Source organism: Ornithorhynchus anatinus, chromosome 9 (assembly GCF_004115215.2).
Source record: "Ornithorhynchus anatinus isolate Pmale09 chromosome 9, mOrnAna1.pri.v4, whole genome shotgun sequence".
Lineage (NCBI taxonomy): Eukaryota > Metazoa > Chordata > Mammalia > Monotremata > Ornithorhynchidae > Ornithorhynchus > Ornithorhynchus anatinus.
In genome coordinates, this window is record NC_041736.1 from 39,418,991 (window position 1) to 39,437,789 (window position 18,799).

The window sequence follows — 18,799 nt, forward strand, 5'->3', positions numbered from 1 at the left end:
ATCCCCAACACACATGCATATTTAACTCAAAGATCATCCCTTCCTTCCATCCTCATAGGTCATACTGCTGTTCCACACATGACAGAGGGTTTTCCTGGTTCTTAAGCCCTTTAGAGATCCTTAAGAAATGTCAAAGTTCCCAAGTTAGGAACTACAGAATGCTCTTCCTCAGAGGAAGAATGGTGGACCCTCCCTACCTCGGGTATTTCTCTGCATTTGAGAAAGAGGATGTCAGAATTTTGATCCTCATTTTGAAAAGGGGTTCTGGACATGCTCAGACACAGCCAAGGAATTATCTGTCCTCATTCACCCGTCAGTGAACAGAAACCACTATTGAAAATGTCATCACAGCATCAAATCGCAGTAACCCCCTGAACCACCTTCTCTCCTCAAAAAGCTGCCTGAATTCTGCTTTGAGTTCAGTCTAGGAAAAGACACTTCGCTTGGCAACTGGAGAAAATGGTTCTGTTGAACTTACTCTATAGACTTCTTTGGTCTCCAAGTCCCATAGTTTGATAGTTCGACCAGCTGAAAGCAGCATCCTTCCATCTGGGCTGAGGCATAAAGACTTGACGCTGCTGTTGTCGCCTTTCCATTTGCTTTTAGGGTGAGAGGACGAAGCGCAGGGGAAGAGAAAACCAGAAGAGAAAAGATAACCTGATGTCTCTGGTATTGTTACCATGTCAAAGAAAAAGCGTGGTGCGGTGTAAAATCTAAGTTTTTTCAGCAAGGCAGGTTTCACATAACAGGTCAGTAGGTTTAAGCCTCCCATAAAGCAAAAAATCTCGTAGTCACTTTTATTTGCCTTTCTCCTGTGACTGTCCCAGGTTCAAGCCCCTGATTTTCTAATTCTTTATGTGTAGTTGTTTTGCCCAATGTGAGCCAAGATCTCACTATCATCACAATGTCACTTGTTCAACCCGACTTCTGTACAACTGGCACCTGCCCCCTTTACTTTAAAAACAACACATGCACTTAAAAAGAAAAAAACGAACCATGCCCCTTGTATGCAATTACTTTCTAATACTTCTCGTGAAGATCTGTGACAGTGATTTATTTCCCTGATTAAAAAAAGTTTAGTTGTGAACATTAAATTAAACCCATCTCATGCTACAAATAAAAAAACTCTAGGGCAATTGTGAAAATAGGAGTAACAGGAGTACGTGAGTCAATGTATGCCCCTCACAAACTTTAATTTTAACTTAAAGATTGAGAACGAAAAGTTTTTGTTGTTTTTCAAGTAGCCCAGCGTACGGCACAGGGGATAAATGCTAGGTGATCGGAGTCATTAGGCTTCATTCTAATTAAACACTTCACATTATGCTTAATTCCACCCTCGATGAACCCAGTGACTACTGGGTAACCTTTGGGGGTAACTGTGGGCTGACTGTATCAAGAGCAACTTAAGTCTTACCTAAAAGATTAACTTTTAATCTCCCAACGACCTCCCACATGGTTAATACTCTCATCCTTTCTTTAGGATGGAAATATCGGAACAAGTGGTAGACAGTTTATACTTCCCTTTCCCCCCAATCCAAATAGAAGGCTTGCTAGAAAACGAATTCATTGTAGAATATGAACCGAACCACTCGGCCCACCCCATAACGCTTCTAGCACTACAATGAACTACCAGTCTTTCTTACTTACCACTTTACTTTGCATTTCTGTGCATTCCATTCTACAATGTGTTTGTCGTCTGAACAGCTATACAAACAACCATTGTCTTGGTGCCACTGTATGCAGTTTACTTTATTGGTATGCCCATCTCCCTAGAAAAGAAGAATCATCAATGTTATGGAAAAGGAAAAAAAAAAGCTCTCAAATAAAAACACTGACGGATACCATCGGTCATCCTTACGGTTTGTGAGCAGAAGCCATGGTTTTTTTTAAGCGCTTACTGTGAGGAGGGCACTACTAAGTACTTAGGACAGTACTAAAGAGTAAGACATGGTCCCTGTCCTTAAGGAGCTTACAGTCTAGCAGGGTATTAGAGGCAAGGAGTAAGAGGATTATCTCCTTCAGGTTCAACACACGTTCCTCCTGTCTCTGCATTAGAACTGCTGTTCCTGCTGAGTACCCATCTGCCCGTCCTCAGTCTGTCTGCCCGTCCTCAGTTCCTCAAACCACTGAGCTCTCAGTGCCCTGTGGGGCAGGAACCAAATCTGAATTAATATCCTCATATCTTTCCCTCAGCACTCAGTACAGTGCTCTGTATAAGTCCCTTAACAAATGCCATAAATAATAAATGTTGTCCTAGCTTAATGTCAATGTGTAGACCAAAAAGCCTGAAATCCATGCAACTCTACCACCCAACCTAGTCAGTTGTACTTATTGAGCACCTACTCTTCATTCAGCACTGAACTGTTCGGTAGAGTACAATAAAATTAGCAGACATGATCCCTGCTCTCAAGGAGTCTACAATCTAGTCGGGAGACAGACCCTAAAATAAATTAGTTATAGGAAGGGAGGATATATATGTGAGTTAATGCTTAAGTTCAGGACCTTTCAGGCAGAGACGAAAGTGCAGAGATGTCGTGAGTACCTACGTAGGTAGGAGTCACAAAAGCACTAAACAAGAAGCACTCGGAACAGTGTTTGACACATATTAAGCACTTAAACACCATAATATATATATATGAGCTTGTTCACTATACATATATAGCAAATGGAACATATCTACCCACTCCCATTACACTGTATTCATCCAATCACTTAGTACAGCAGACTGCTGTGCACATAGTCAGCAATCAGAAAACGACTGATTGGGGAAGACTTTCTGGAGACGTGACTCCAGAAGGGCTTTGAAAATGGGGAGAGTTTTGGCCTATCAAATTTGAAGGGAGAAGAAGTTCCAGGAAATTTCCAGTGTAAACAGGAGGTCAGCGGTGAGAGGTTTGTTTGAGAAGGAGGAATGTGAGCTGGGGTGTGGAGGGAGGGGAGAGTGGATAAGTAGGAGCAACAGGGCTGAATACATGCCTTAAAACCAAAAGTCAGGAGTTTCTGCTTGATGCGGAGAAGAATGGGCAGTCGGGCTTTTTGAAGGGAGAGGTATGCAGAACAAAAGTTATCCGGACTCCAGTTCTCCGAACAAAGTAGATCCCGGCATGCTCCAAACTTATCCGCCCATTCACAAGGGCCCCCATACACAGGATGGACAGGATGAGAATTTTGATCCTCATTTTTAAAAGGGGTTCTGGACATGCTCAGACACAGCCAAGGAATTATCTGTCCTCATTCAACCGTCGGTGAACAGAAACCACAGTTGAAAACGTCATCACAGCATCAAATCTCAGTAACCCCAGAATCACCTTCTCTCCTCAAAAATCTGTCTGAATTCTGCTTTGAGTTCGGTCTAGGAAAAGGAATTCAGCTCTACCGGCCTCAGAAGGATAAGCCACCAAATCCAGATTCGGTATTCATTTCCAAGTGAGGGTGTTCAAGGACATACTACAAATGATACCATATTGGGGTTCCTTCCTCCAGCAGGGTATTTCCCAGGAAACCCTAAGTTCTGAAAGTTGCCTGGTGGGTAATACCGACTGGGAAACATGATGGTTATAAGAGATATTCCCTCCAGGCTATGGGGCAGACTGAGAGGACACTCCATGAATGGTCCTGTTCTTGCCCACCGATCCTCACTGACAGTGTGGTTTATTTCACATTTCCATGACTACAGCCTAAGGTGCCATTGGTCCACACTTCTTAAGAATACAGACAATGATGGAATCGAGGTGGTTACGTCGACTTTGATACAAGCAGAGTATTTCACTCTGACATTTAAAAATAAGAACAGTAAAACTTCCAATAACTCCCTCAGTTCTGCACTTTCCACTTTAAACAGTCAGGATTATCCTGAACTCATTTTCCCCCTGAGAAATCATGTTCACTTTAATTTTAATCAGAAAGATTTGCTCTCTGAACTTTAAATGAGTTGTTTGATTGAATTTCTCTCTGTGACTCAAGATTGGGGATCTTGGTGATCCATTACAAGACAGTCCTCTCTTCTTTGGAATAAACTAGCACCAGCTGAGATGTGAAAATTACCCTGAAAAGGGAATTCCATTAAGATTTATGGAGAATACCCCAAAATCAGAAGTTTTAAGGCTTAATAATGCTGGACACTGTCCTTGTTAATGGCTCTAGTGGGGGGTTTTCATAGTATCTGTTAGTGCGTACTATGTGTCAACCACTATGCTAAGGGCTGGAGTGGTGCAAATCAATTAGGTCAAACACCTATGTCCCGCATGAGACTCCCACTCTGAGGAGGGAGAACAGGGATTTAATCCCCTTTTAACATTTGAGGAAACTGAGGCCCGCCAAAGTTAAATGATCTGTCCAAGGGAAGTAGCTGGCAGAGCAGGGAGTAGAGCCCAGGTCCTCTGACTTCCAGGCCCGGGGTTCTAGGCCACATTGCCTCTAAGTGGTATCTAATTCTTTGTTCCTTTTGTTCTATTGGCCACAAATGAACTATCATGGAAAGCTCCCAGGCACCAAGCCCAGACAAAGGTGATGCCAACAGTCTAGCTCACTGGGACACAACTTTCCAGGTGAGCTTAAGAAGGATGGACTTGCAGGACATTGTAAGTGTATCCTGCCTCACCCAGAAAGTAGGGACTCCTGGGGAACATAAGATTCTCTCCAGGGGCCACTCAGCAATCCACCATAAGTGAAGGCCCCAATACCCAGCTTGTCATGACAAGTGGAGAATTGGAACTCATTCCCTTCCCCCTTCTGGCTTCCCAGGTGCCCCCTCCTTTATTCACACACAGTGCTCAAAAGCTCAAGAATGGGCTTTAATAATAATAGTAATTATGGTATTTAAGTACTATGTATAGGCGCTGTACTAAGCGCTGGGATGAATACAAATCGGGTTGGACGGACCCTGTCGCACACGGGGCTCACAGTCTCAATCCCCATTTTACAGACTAGGGAACTGAGGCACAGAGGAAGTGAAGTGACTAGCCCAGAGTCACGGAGCAGATATGGTGGAGCGGGATTAGAACCCTTGACCTTCTGACTCCCAGGTCCATGCTCTATCCGCTAGGCCAGGCCGCTTCAAGTTCTAAGTTACTCAATGCCTACGGCCAGGAAGGATAGATTCGAACAGGTTCAAAACCTGCTTTCCCCTTTCCCGGGTAGAGTTTCGATCTCAGATCTTAAAGTTCACTCAAATGGTCCAGTGCGTTGGTAGGAATGGGCACTTACAATCAGTTTGCAAAGAAACCCTGGCAAGACCCCCAGATACCATGGCAACTCTGGTACATCTCGCTCAGCAATGGGGTTTTTCTGTGAAAGCTGCCGTGGTCATTTCGAATCAGTGAGCTACAAAATTACAACTCAGTGAGCCCTAGTCTGGGGGGTCTTTAAGGGTCCCACTTCCGACTCCACAAATTTCTGGTTTGAAGATCCTCTGACGAGGCTTACGGAGGACAAATATCTACATTCAATAGGAGACGGCTTTGGGGTCTAGCAGATGACTGCGAGATATTAAGTGTAGAAGTCCGTGCTATTAGTTCAAAGGCAAAGGCTGAAAAGTTTGGGAAGCTTTATTCTCCTTCATCAAACTATGCTCCCAATTCAAATGCACATTACAGCACCCTCTCTGCCTCCGGCCCCTCATCCCCTTCTCATTTGAGAAAAAATTCTCTATGCACTACCCCTAAAGGAGCTTTAGAAATTAAAAAAAAAACCAAAAACAAAAAACCTCATAGGAACCGCTTGACAAGTATTTTATTTTAGTTTGACAACTCGGGTTTCGTTAAGGAGCCCAGAAAGGATTTGCCTGTTTGGCAGCTACAGGATCACATCTTTAGCTTGACCAATGTCTCTTCCCACCAACACTGAGCGGAGAGAAGCTGGTAAGAAGTGTGCAGAGATACGGAGCCCCATCCAAGTTTTAAGACAGGAACTCACCGCTGGAGCGGCTCAATAAATCACTAACCAAACGGAGGGTAGAAGTGGCTGCTCAGTTGAAAAGGGGGATGTTGAAACACGCCAAGACACGTAACACCTGAGCTGTGAAGAAAGTCTACAGATTGCTCAGAGTACAAAATAAAAGTAACTCAAGCTAAGACGGAACCATACACACATAGACTGTATGGCAGGGGACGGCCGGTGAGGATTCTTCTAAAACTTCTGAGCAACACTTTCATCTCCAAAATCTCCTTATTAACAAGAGTCTTGTTGGGCTCCCGCCAAGCCCCTTTGAGTTCTCTGCAGTCAAGCTGCTAAATCCAACGGGAGGGGAAAAGCAGAACTTTGGGCTCCAGGGCCCAGATGGGGCCACTGGGTCAAGTTCTTCCCACATAACCACCACTCCAGCTCCTGAAGAACATAAAAGTCAGGGAAACCCCCCTCTTTGCGTGGGCCCTCCCCCCGCCCAGAAACTTTTCTATTGGAGATGCTTCTTGACAAGGTCAGGGAACAGGTACTGCACGAGGAAAATAGGGTGATGATGAGGACTGCTCAGAGGAGGGGAAGAGAGTGCATCTGCTGATAGTAGAAGAATGACAACAAAATACTCGGCTCAATTTCATTCGAAGTTAGTGGAAAGAGGCTGGGCTTGGGAGTCAGAGGTGATGGGTTCGAATCCCGGCTCTGCCACTTGGCAGCTGTGTGACTGTGGGCAAGTCACTTCACTTCTCTGTGCCTCAGTTACCTCATCTGTAAAATGGGGATTAAGACTGTGAGCCTCACATGGGACAACCTGATGACCCTGTATCTACCCCAGCGCTTAGAACAGTGCTCTGTACATAGTAAGCACTTAAATACCAACATTATTATTATTATTATGCTCTAAGACCCCGATACAAGGAAGCTCCACATCTTGACCCCAAAGCCCCCAAATCTTGACCCCTATTTTCAAAATTTTGAAATATTTAGGTTGGACACAGTCCCACATGGGACTCATAATCTAAGTCGAGGTAGTATGCTTTAATCCCCATTTTACTGCTGGGGAAACTGAGGCACAGAAAAACTGGCATGCCCAAGTTCACATAGCAGACAAGTGGTAGAGCCAGTATTAGAACCCAGGTCCTCTGACTCCCTCTGAGCCTCGCTGCTTCCCCAGTGCAGGTAATTTACCCAAATTTAAACCGGCCCATTTTAGAGCAATACGGACTTCAAAGACAACTTACCAGTTTGCTGTGTAACTCGCCTTTTGCTGTACTGTACAATAAAATGGTGCCAACAGCTGTCCCAATAGCCAACAGATCCACTTGGTCACTCGTCACTACAGCTTCAGATTTCCTTTTTTTCCTCTGGGGGCCCTCCTAGAGTTAAAAAAAAAAAAAGGTGGATGGGGGAGAGATTATTAAATCAAACTTCCTTTTGCAAATTAGATCATCCAAAAATCAGAGTCTATCATGCACGTTGTAGACAAATCTCGGTAGAAGTGGCTCCTTGTCTTCTGGAAAGCTTATAATCTGACAGAATGTTTCAGATTATATGGCATACAGAAAGGAGAACACTCAGTAAGAATCCATCAGGCACTGACAATTATTGAACACTTAATATGTGCAGGGTGCTGTACTGAGCGCTTTTGGAAGAGTACGGTACAACAGAGTTGGCAGACAAGAACCCTGTCCTCAAAGAGTTTACAATCTAGTAGAATATAGGTGATGAATAAAGATGGTAAATACAGTGGAATACACAGGGAATGGTGCCAACTGAGGTTTACCCACGGTTGAGCAAAGTTCAAACTGTTGACAGAGAACCCGATACTCCCAAATGCAACACTGAGCACGGCAGGCCCTTTACTAAATGCAATAACTATTAACAAATATTCCTGTGCAGGAGCAAATTGCCTCTGTTGTGCGTGGGAAGAGTGTGAGGGGATGGAGGATGGTGGGGGGGGGGGATGCGGAGGAAGTTAAGCTCATTGTAGGCAGAGAATATGCTGTATTGTACTTCCCAAGTGCTTAGTACAGTGCTCTGCCCATGGTAAGCACTCAATAAACGCCATTGGTGATGACTTCGGACCATTTACACAAGTCTTTGCTCACACACAAAACAGCTGGATTAGCATGTGGCTCCTCCAAAGTCAGAATGAACCACCTCTCACCCTTAAGGCAGAGCCAAGGGGCTGCTTCCCTCACTGTCACAGCCCAGTTTAAAAACAAACAACAAAAAACTGCCCCCTAAGATGGCCGGGTCCATCACCAGTCCAGCTAGGGGTCCTGTGATTCCCCAAAGCTACTGCTGCCAGTATAGCTACAGGAAGGAGGAGCAGCATTTCAGAGCTCCTCATAGCCTTTGGGGGTCCCGGCCCCCCACAACCTGCTCCCATGACTCCTTGCAAGGACGACAGGTTTACGATTAGGAAACTTTCCTTCTTTCTTCCTCTTGGCCAAAACTGTCAGGAGAATAGCCTCAAAGTCCCTAAACGGGACTTGAGCTTCTCAGGCCTCGGATCCCTCGGCAGGAGGGTTTTAAATTAATGAAAATGCGGTCCTCTTATTTGTTCGCTTTTCCCCAAAACGTCCATTATTCTGATCCTGCGGCTGTCTAGTATCTTAATGTGCCATTTGCCCTCTTTATTGATGCTCGGGTCACTTTTACCTAATTCTGCTTCATACTGTAAATTTAAAGGGAATAATAGCATAGGTATTTACTAAGTGGGCGTTCTGCCAACCGTTACGCTAAGCGTGGAGGTTAGACAAGATAATCAGACTGGACCCAGTCTTCCAGAGCCTCCCATGTTCCACACGGCTCACAGTCTAAGGCAAGAACCTCTGAGGGTCTTAAGAACACTGATATTCACCCCAACCTCACAGCGCTTACATACATATCTTTAAATTATATATTACAAATTACTTATTCATATCCATGTCTCCCCCTCTGGACTGTAAACTAGAGATGGGCAGGGGATGTGTCTGTTAATTCTATTGGATTGCACTCTCCCAAGCAACTAGTATAGTGCTCTGCATATAACACGCTCAGTACCACTGAATAAAAAACGTACAAGTCTAATTCTGTTGTACTCTCCCAAGCACTCAGGACAGTGCCTCTGCCCACAGTAAGCACTCAAAAAATACCTCTGAGTGATAAGTATATCAGTGATTAGTCTATACTATCAGCTAGGTGCAGGAGCCGGAAAACCTGGCATCTGGCCAGTCCAGCCCCTCGGCCCGGGGGATGTGCTTGTAGACGGGAGATGCGGCGCTCTCCTTCCTTCAGGGTTTCTTTTCAACTCCTCATTCATTCAGTCGTACTTATTGAGCGCTTACTGGGTGCAGAGCACTGTACTAAGAGCTCGGGAGAGTACAGCACAACAGACACATACCCCGCCGGTAATGAGCTTACAGTCTAGAACTTCAGCCTCATGATCAATCGACAGTATTAAGCACCTACTTTGTGCAAAGCACCGTACGAGGCACTTGGCAGAGTTCGTGAAGAAAGAGCAAGCAAACCAGTAACCTTCCCACAGACAAAACGCATGCCAGGCACCCTACCTGTTCACTTCATGCACCCAAAAGAAACTGGACCTGAGTTTATAAAATTCCCCAAATTACCTGTTGCCAAAGTACTCATTATAACCAAAGGCAAATCATAATGGTGCCTTTGTTCCCGCTCACTGCAGGCCAATATTAGCCCGTCGAGGTTTCCTTTGAACACTCGAATCTTCCATAAACGTGTGTTTTAACTTGACATTTTGAATGTTGTTGTCTGATAGGATACAATGTAACGTGACGGCTGAAGAAATGGCCGAGCGCATGCACGGCATCTTTCGAGGGGGGCTTTTTATGGTCTCTGTTAAATGCTTACTGTGTGCCGGGCGGTGTACTGAACACCGCCGTACAAACAAGCTAATCAGGCTGGACACAGTCCATACCCCACAAGCGGCTCACAGGCTTTAATCCCCATTTTACAGATGAGGGAACTGAGGCACTGAGAGGTTAAAGGGACTTGCTCAAGAAGCGGATTCAAGTGGCAGGGCTTCTAGAATGGGAATAGTCTTTAGCGTGGCACTATCAAGAACCTCATCCCCTCGTTAGAGAATGGAGGGCACCAATAACGATGGTAGTTAAGCACTTAACTATGTGTCAAGCACTGTCCTAAACAAGCTAGTACTGCCCTACCAAGAGGGATTCCCATTTTGACCCAAGAGATAGTTTCTGGAATTCAAGGATATCGAACTTGAGAAACGGCATGGACTAATGGAAAGAGCGCGGGTCTGAGAGTCGGAGGACCTGGTTTCCCATCCCAGCTTCGCCACTCGTCTGCTGCGTGACCTTAGGCAAGTCACTCCACTTTTGTGTGCTTCAGTCACCTCATCTGTAAAATGGAGATTCAGACTGGGAACCCCATCTGGCACACGGACTGTGACCAGGCTGGTTAGCCTGTAACTACCCCAGGGCTTAGAACAGTGCTTGGCACATAGTAAGTGCTTAAAAAAAAGTCATTAAAAAAAAATAGGAACCGCGGAATTTGATCTTCAAATCCACCACCTGAATGGACAAACTGCAGATGAAATTTTACTTATACGTCCTCAGAGGTTTTTAAAACTAAGTGCTGTTACCCCGCCTCATAACCATGTCTTCTATAGAGCATGGGTGAACTACAGCTAAGGGGATTCAGAAACTCATCTGTATAAGGGTCTTATCCATCAGTGAGGGGAAAGGTACAGTGGGAGCCATAATAATCTGAATAATTTATTTTGCCATGGCTCTTTAACATCAATTCCCTTTTTATCTTCCCAAAATCACTGAGAAGAAGGGAAAGGCCGGCAGTAACCCCATTTTGCAGATGGGGACGCTGAGGCCATGAGTTTCTTAACTCACCGTTAGGACTAAAACCCAAACCTGCGCTCTTTCCGATAACCGCTCTGGGGTCCAGATAAAAGTCTCGCTCTGCTAGCCTCCCTTGATCAATGGCATTTATTGAGCACTTGCTATGCGCAGGGCATTGTACTAAGCACTTGGGAGAGTACAATACGACAGAATTAGCAGACTCATTCCCTGCCCATAATGAGCTGACAGTCTTAGAAGGGGAGATGGACATTTCATAGGACATTAATATGAATATGGCTCCAACTGGCCCAAAGTTTTGCCTGCCCTTCCACTACTGGGGTGCAGACTGAAACCCTCCCCTAAAAAGCCACCTCCTCCAGGAGTCGTACATTACCTGCCTCATCCCTGCTGCCCTGGTCATATATCCTCCCCTCAGCCACTCTAAAGCACATTTCTAGACTATGAGCCCACTGTGGGTAGGGACTGTCTCTATTTGTTACTGAATTGTACTTTCCAAGCGCTTAGTGCAGTGCTCTGCACACAGTAATAATAATAATAATAGTGGTATTTGTTAAGCGCTTACTATGTGCCGGGCACTATTCTAAGCGCTGGGGTAGACACAGGGGAATCGGGTTGTCCCACGTGGGGCTCACAGTCTTAATCCCCATTTTACGGAACTGAGGCAACGAGAAGTTAAGTGACTTGCCCAAGGTCACACAGCTGACAAGTGGCCGAGCTGGGATTTGAACCCGTGACCTCTGACTCCAAAGCCCGTGCTCTTTCCACTGAGCCACGCTGCGCTCAATACGATTGAACACCAGCTTTCTCACTTTTTTCTTGCAGATGCTTTTAATTATGGTACTTGTTATACACTTCCTATGTGCCAAACACTGTTCTAAGCGCTGGGGTAGATACAAGTTAATCACATTGAACAGTCCCTGTCCCACCTGGGGCTCACACTCTTAATCCCCATTTTACGGATGAGGTAAATGAAGCCCAGAAACGAAGTGACTTGCCCAAGATCAAGGTCACACAGCAGACATGTGGTGGAGCCGGGATCAGAACCCAGATCCTGCTGACTCCCAGGCTCCTGATCTATCTACTGTGCCACACTGCTGGTCAGTAATAATAATTGTGATATTTGTTAAGTGCTTACTATGTTCCAGGCACTGAAGTAAGCGCTGGAGTAGACACAATCTACTCAGTTTGCCACAATCTGTCCCACATGGGGCTCACAATCTTAATTCCCATTTTACAGATGAGGTCACTGATTTTAAAAAAACAAAAAAAACCCAAGTGTATCCATGGTTTTTCCTCTTGCTCCCATTATATGCGGTTCATATGCAGTTGCTCTAACTCTAACTTTGGTCATGGGTTCGTATCCCGACTGCCACTTGTCAGCTGGGTGACTGTGGGCAAGTCACTTCACTTCTCTGTGTCTCAGTTACCTCATCTGTAAAATGGGGATGAAGACTGTGAGCCTCATGTGGGACAACCTGATTACCCTGTATCTCCCCCAGCGCTTAGAACAGTGCTCTGCACATAGTAAGCACTTAACAAATACCAATATTATTATTATTTGGGTCTGCCTGTCTCTTTCAGACTGCAAGCTGGAGGGCAGAGGGGACTGTTTCTACTTGACTGAACGCTCTCTCATATCTAGTCCAGTGCTCTGCACATTCTAGGGGCTCCGCAATTGATGATGATGATAATCATTATCATCGTCAACAAAGGTATTTATTATGCGCTTACTGTGTGCTTGGGAAGGCTCAAAAGCTTTATTAAAATAGTAGATCTCTTTGCTTCAATAGATACTTTATCTCTCCAAACTCAAAATGTGAGGTCCACAAATGACCTGCATTTTATGAATGAGGGAAAGGAGGTGCAGGTAAAGTTTCTTCACCCAAGATCACTGGGTCAGAAACAGCACTTCTCTGCTGAATTTTCATTTTAGGCGGCTCTTCTGTGTGATACAGACCAGTGAGCAAGACATTTCCTTTGAAGCGCATGCTATATTACCACCCAAAGAGGAAACCCCAAAAGAACTCCACTGAGAGGGACAGAGGGAGGGTGTTTAGGGAGGAGGGGGGGGAAAGCCAGGCAGTGGGTCTCGAGAATCTTGAAATAGAAAAACTGCAAGGCTTGGGTTCAAGCTATGTGCAGAAAGAACTGGGATCTGCCTGACTGTATTTAAACATAATAATATTAAACATTAATATTGAAATGAACCTAAAATAGAGAAGCACCATGGCCTAGTGGATAAATCACAGGTCTGGGAGTCACAAGGCCCTGGGTTCTAATCCCAGCTCCACCCCTTGTCTGCTGTGACCTTGGGTGAGTCACTTCACTTTTCCGTGAAGCAGCGTGCGCAGCGTGGCTCAGTGGAAAGAGCCCGGGCTCGGGAGTCGGAGGTCATGGGTTCGAATCCCGGCTCCGCCTCTTGGCAGCTGGGTGACTGTGGGCAAGTCACTTAACTTCTCTACGCCTCAGGTACCTCATCTGTAAAATGGGGATCGAGACTGTGAGCCCCACGTGGGACAACCTGAATCCCCTGTGTCTACCCCAGCGCTTAGAACAGTGCTCTGCACATAGTAAGCGCTTAACAAATACCAACATTATTATTTTCTGTACCTCGGTTCCCTGATCGGTAAAATGGGAGTTAAGACTGTGAGCCCCACGTGGGACAGGGACTGAGTCCAATCCGATAAGCTTGGATCCCCAGCACTTAGTACAGTGCTTGGCATATAGTAAGCATTTAACAAATGCCATTAAAAAAAGAAAAACGACACCAGGGTTTGGGTGCTGAGGCTGGCATGGGAGCGGGCTGAGGATCAGACTCCGGAAAGCATTAGTGAGAAGGGTGTGAATGGGACATTCAGGATATCTGAGCCAGAGGGAAGGGACGAGGGGCAGATTCCAAGACATGAGAGGAGTCATTCCAGGAAGAGTGGCTGCCTGCCTCCACAGGGCCAAGAAGGAGGGTCCGCTTGAAACCAAACCTATCCCGTGGCAATGGAACTTCTCAATAACCCATAGATAAACTTGCAGGTAACAGAAAATCAGAGTTTCATCTCACCTCAGACCAATGGACTACACATTGAGGGTTCAACATTCCGATGTGGGGCAAGTGGTGAGATACCCAATGCAGGGAGCTCCTAAACTTGGAGATGGAGGTTGTGTGCTACAGTCCTGGGTTGCTCCTACGATTTGCTGCTTCCCTTCTGAGGCTGAGCTTTCCCCATCTCATTGCCCCCATCCACTCTACTGCTTAGTGACCCCCTTCTTTTTTAATGGCATTTGTTAAGCACTTACTATGGGCCAAGCACTGTACTGAGTGCTGGGGTGGACACAAGCTGATCGGTTTGGACACCGGCCCCGTCCTGCATAGGGGTCACAGTCTCACCCCCATTTTACAGATGAGAGAAGTGAGGACCAGAAGTTAAGTGACCTCCCCAAAGTCACAGGGCAAATAAGTGGTGGAGACACAGTTAGAACCCAGGTCCTGTTGACTTCTGGGGCCTTGCTCTATCCACTAGGCCGCACCGGTTCCCTTGCCACTATACCTCTTGATCTTCCTTTCTCGGGCTCTCACACATGCCGGACCCAGCCCAGGATGGCACATATCAACCGCCACTGGAAACCTACCCAACCCATGGTGTCCCAGGGAAAGTCCCGTGTGATTCAAACGTTAACACAGAGCACCGACGGCTCCAAATCTCTCCACTCGTGTGTTTGGGCATTTGCCTGTTTTAAACTCTTGCTCTAAGATGCCCATGATCACATTCATTTAGCACTCTCTGGGGCTCACAGCACTCTAGCCTAACTCACTCCCGGCTGTCTAGGAGTGCTGGGCTCATAATTTCTAAAAAGGATTAGGGATAAATCATTAGTACAAACATGCAGACATTAAACGTGTGATGAGTTTGGTGGGTTTTTTTTTTTTTCAGTTGATGATACGCTGCACTTAAAGTTTCTTAAAGAAGCTGTAATTCAAGAGATGGAATGTGGCAGAAGAGGGAATCAAGGGGCGACAGAAGTCAGTGGACATGGTCTCCCCACATTTGGCTGCAAGGATGGAGAAGAAGGTAATACTAATAATCGTGATGTTTGTTAAGTGCTTACTATGTGCCGGGCACTGTACTAAGCACTGGGGTGGATAGAAGCAAATCGGGTTGGACACAGTTCCTGTTCCATATGGGGCTCACAGTCTCAATCCCCATTTTACAGATGAGGTAACTGAGTCCCAGGAAAGTGAAGTGACTTGCCCAAGGTCACAGAGCAAACCGGTGGTGGAGCTGGAATTAGAACCCATGACCTTCTGATGCCCAGGCCCGTGCTCTCTCTCTCTCTCTCTCTCTATGCCATGGTGCTTCTCCAACGCAGGACTGAGGGGTGTTGGAGAGCGGCTGGGCTCCGGTGGATGATTTTCACTCAGTGGGGTGATGAGGCCGCGCAAAAACAGAGAAGCAATGAGAAATACTCCAAAATAGAGCGCCAAAGTGATTGGACTTTATTTGATCGCCCATCCGGTGCATATTTGCGGCAATCGAGCTGCAAAGAAAACATTCTGGAAGGTGCTTAAAAGCTTGTATTTTTCCAAAATTATTTAAATGGTGAAAATCACGGGTGGGGGGAGGGTGTGGGGCTACTCTGATATGCTCAGGTACTGTCCCCACTTAACAAAAAGAGGAAACTGAGGCAGCAGAAAAGTGACTTTCAAGGGTTATACTGAACTTTGAGAGGTGGAAAAAGAACCCACATCATGGTGCTGCTCTTCTACTCATCCAACCATGTGGCTTCCAGCCGGCGAATCAACGACTCAAAATCTTTACTGCTGGTGAGCTTCGGTTCTGTCCTCCAAAAGCTCTGTGTGCTTAACTTTAAAATGGCACGGGCAGAGGCATAGGACTAGTAAGGAACGGTAGCGGGGGATCCTGAATTTGGGGCTCTGGTCTATTTGGGGATCTGGCCTACTTAAAGAAAACTCAACTGATTGACCACTGACAGTGTGCCCGGCCCTGCCCTAAGCGTTTGGGACAGTTCTGGATGAGTTAATAGACATGATCCCCGCCCCTCGTGGGTCTAGGGCCTAAAATCCCTCCGGGATAAGAACAGTGGGGCCTGCTGGAAACTTCCTAGGTGCCGTTTAGACCGTGAGCCCGTCACTGGGCAGGGATGGTCTCGATCTGCAGCCAAATTGTCCCGTCCAAGCACTTAGTCCAGTGCTCTGCACCTAGTACGCACTCAATAATTATTGAGTGCATGCCAAGCTCCGTACTAAGCGCTGGAGTGGATGCATGACAGTCGGGACGGATCAAGTCCCTGTGCCACATGGAGCTCACAGTCGACGGGCCAAAAATTCCCACCCCCACCCTGACCATGGCAGAATATGACCCCTCGACCCCAGTAGGGGTAGGGGCAGGGGGTTGTGTGCGGGGACGGGGAGGAGAGAAGCAGCGTGGTTCAGGGAAAAGAGCCTGGGCTTGGGAGTTGGAGGTCATGGGTTCGAATCCCCGCTCTGCCACTGTGGGCCAGTCACTTCACTCCTCTGGGCCTCAGTGACCTCACCTGGAAAACGGGGATGAAGACTGGGAGCCCCCTGTGGGAGAACCTGATGACCCTGTATCTCCCCCAGCGCTTAGAATAGTGCTCTGCACGCGCTTAGAATAGTGCCCTGCACCTAGTAAGCGCTTAGCAAATACTAACATTACTATTCTCTGGGCCTCCTCTGTAGAATGGGGATGAAGCCCGGGAGCCTCACGTGGGACTCCCGGATGGCCCCGTCTCTCCCCCAGCGCTTAGAACAGTGCTCCGCACCTAGTAAGCGCTTAGCAAATACCAAGATTACTATTCTCTGGAACTCCTCTGTAAAGTAGGGATGAAGACCGGGAGCCTCACGTGGGACCCCCGTCTCTCCCCTAGTGGTTAGCAAATACCAACATTACTATTCTCTGGGCCTCCTCCGTAAAATAGAGATGAAGCCGAGGAGTCTCATGTGGGACCCCCGGATGGCCCTGTCTCCCCCAGCGCTTAGGACAGTGCTCTGAACCTAATAAGTCCTTACCAAATACCAACATTACTATTCTCTGGGCCTCCTCTGTAAAATAGAGATGAAGCCCGGGAGCCTCGCGTGGGACCCCCCGGATGGCCTGTCTCTCCCCCAGCGCTTAGGACAGAGCTCTGCACCTAGTGAGCGCTTAACCCATCCCAACATTACTAATCTCTGGGCCTCCTCTGTGAAATAGAGATGAAACCCGGGAGCCTCACGTGGGGCCCCCGTCTCTCCCCCCAGCGCTTAGCAAATACTAACATTTTTACTCTCTGGGCCTCCTCTGTAAAATAGAGATGAAGCCGAGGAGTCTCACGTGGGACCCCAGGATGGCCCCGTCTCTCCCCCAGCGCTTAGGACACTGCTCTGCACCTAATAAGCGCTTAACCAATACCAACGTTACTCTTCTCTGGGCCTCCTCTGTAAAATGGGGGAGAAACTCGGGAGCCTCACGTGGGGCCCCCGTCTCTCCCCCAGCGCTTATTACTCTCTGGGCCTCCTCTGTAAAACAGAGATGAAGCCCGGGAGCCTCACGTGGGACCCCCGGATGGTCCCGTCTCTCCCCCAGCGCTTAGGACAGTGCTCTGCACCTACTAAGCGCTTACCCCATCCCAACATTACTACTCTCTGGACCTCCTCTGTGAAACAGGGATGAAACCCGGGAGCCTCACGTGGGACCCCCCCGGCTGGTCCCGTCTCTCCCCCAGCGTCCATTCATCCATTCAACAGCATTTACGGAGCGCTTACTAAGTGCAGAGCACTGGACTAAGCGCTTGGAAGGAACAAGTCGGCAACAGATAGAGACAGTCCCTGCCCTCTGAAGGGTTTAGGACAGGGCTCCGCGCCCGGTTAGCGCTTGACCCACGGCAACACCCTTCTTAATAGAAGGGGAGGCTGGCGGTTCGGGAGGCGGAGGGGCAGACAGGGCCCCGGCGGCGCACGTGGTGGTGGGAGGGGGGTGGGTGCGGGGCAGCGGGCCGGGGTGGGGATGGCGTGGCGGGCGCGGCCCGGAGGGGCTCCCCGGGGCCCCCGGAGGGTCCGGTCCTCGCTTACCTTGGCGACGAGGCGCGGCGGGGCCCAGGCCAGGCAGGTGCAGGTGGCGCTGAGGTGGGCGGAAGGCACGTAGTCCTGGTGCTGCCGGCTGGTCGCCGTCTCCCACACCCGGAGGTGTCCGTCGGCCCCGGCCAGGGCCAGGAAGGCCCGGCCCCGCGGGGAGAAGGCGCAGGGCGGCCCCGCGCCGGACACAGGGTCGACGCCGCCTCCCCCTCCGGCCGCCATTGCTCTTCGGGCCGCGCCGTGGCCACGTGTTCGGCCGCGCGCATGCGCCGCCGGGCCCGGCCCGCCGGAGGAAGTGGGGCGGGGCCGCCGGGCCCCGGGGGGAAGGGGCGGGGCCAAGGGGCGCGAGGGCGGGGCTAAGGCGGGGGCGTCGCCATGGGGAGGAGGGGGCGGGGACACGGAGCGCGAGGGCGGGGCTACGGCGGGGGCGTTGCCATGGGGAGGAGGGGGCGGGGCCACGGAGTCCGAGGGAAGGGGCGGGGGGGGCAAGGCGGGGGCGTTGCCATGGGGAGGAGGGGCGGGGCCACGGAGTCCGAGGGAAGGGGCGGGGCCAAGGCGGGGGCGTTGCCATGGTGAGAAGGAGGCGGGGGCCCCGGAGCTGAGGGAAGGGGCGGGGCTCAGGCGGGGGCGTTCGTTCGTTCATTCATTCATTCATTCATTCAATAGTATTTATTGAGCGCTTACTATGTGCAGAGCGCTGGATTAAGCGCTTGGAATGAACAAGTCGGCAACAGAGAGAGACAGTCCCTGCCCCTTGACGGGCTTCCAGGCTAATCGGGGGAGACGGGCAGACGAGAACGATGGCAATAAATAGAGTCAAGGGGAAGAACGTCTCATAAAAACAGTGGCAACTAAATAGAATCGAGGCGATGTACATTTTATTAACCGAATAAATAGGGGCGTTGCCATGGGGAGAAGGAGGCGGGGCCAGGGCGGGGGCGTTGCCATGGTGAGAAAGGGGGCG

General features: G+C 48.5%; 1 protein-coding gene and 2 non-coding genes across 3 annotated transcripts in view; all 3 read right to left on the minus strand.

The window, feature by feature from the left end:
- Positions 1-18,072, minus strand: part of WDR43 (WD repeat domain 43) — a 34,241-nt gene extending 16,169 nt beyond the window's left edge. The window contains exons 1-4 of the mRNA XM_029072277.2: positions 17,833-18,072; positions 7,137-7,271; positions 1,648-1,769; positions 479-599 (exon numbers count right to left, since the gene is read on the minus strand). Of these exons, the coding sequence (XP_028928110.1) occupies positions 479-599; positions 1,648-1,769; positions 7,137-7,271; positions 17,833-18,057 (603 nt within the window). The 5' untranslated portion in view covers positions 18,058-18,072. The remainder of the gene's footprint in view (positions 1-478; positions 600-1,647; positions 1,770-7,136; positions 7,272-17,832) is intronic.
- LOC114814377 lies at positions 271-354 on the minus strand. The gene has a single exon (XR_003762175.1). It is a non-coding gene; the product is annotated as a small nucleolar RNA SNORD53/SNORD92 (small nucleolar RNA).
- Positions 3,200-3,283, minus strand: LOC114814388. The gene has a single exon (XR_003762186.1). It is a non-coding gene; the product is annotated as a small nucleolar RNA SNORD53/SNORD92 (small nucleolar RNA).
- Positions 18,073-18,799: the final 727 nt, after the last annotated feature.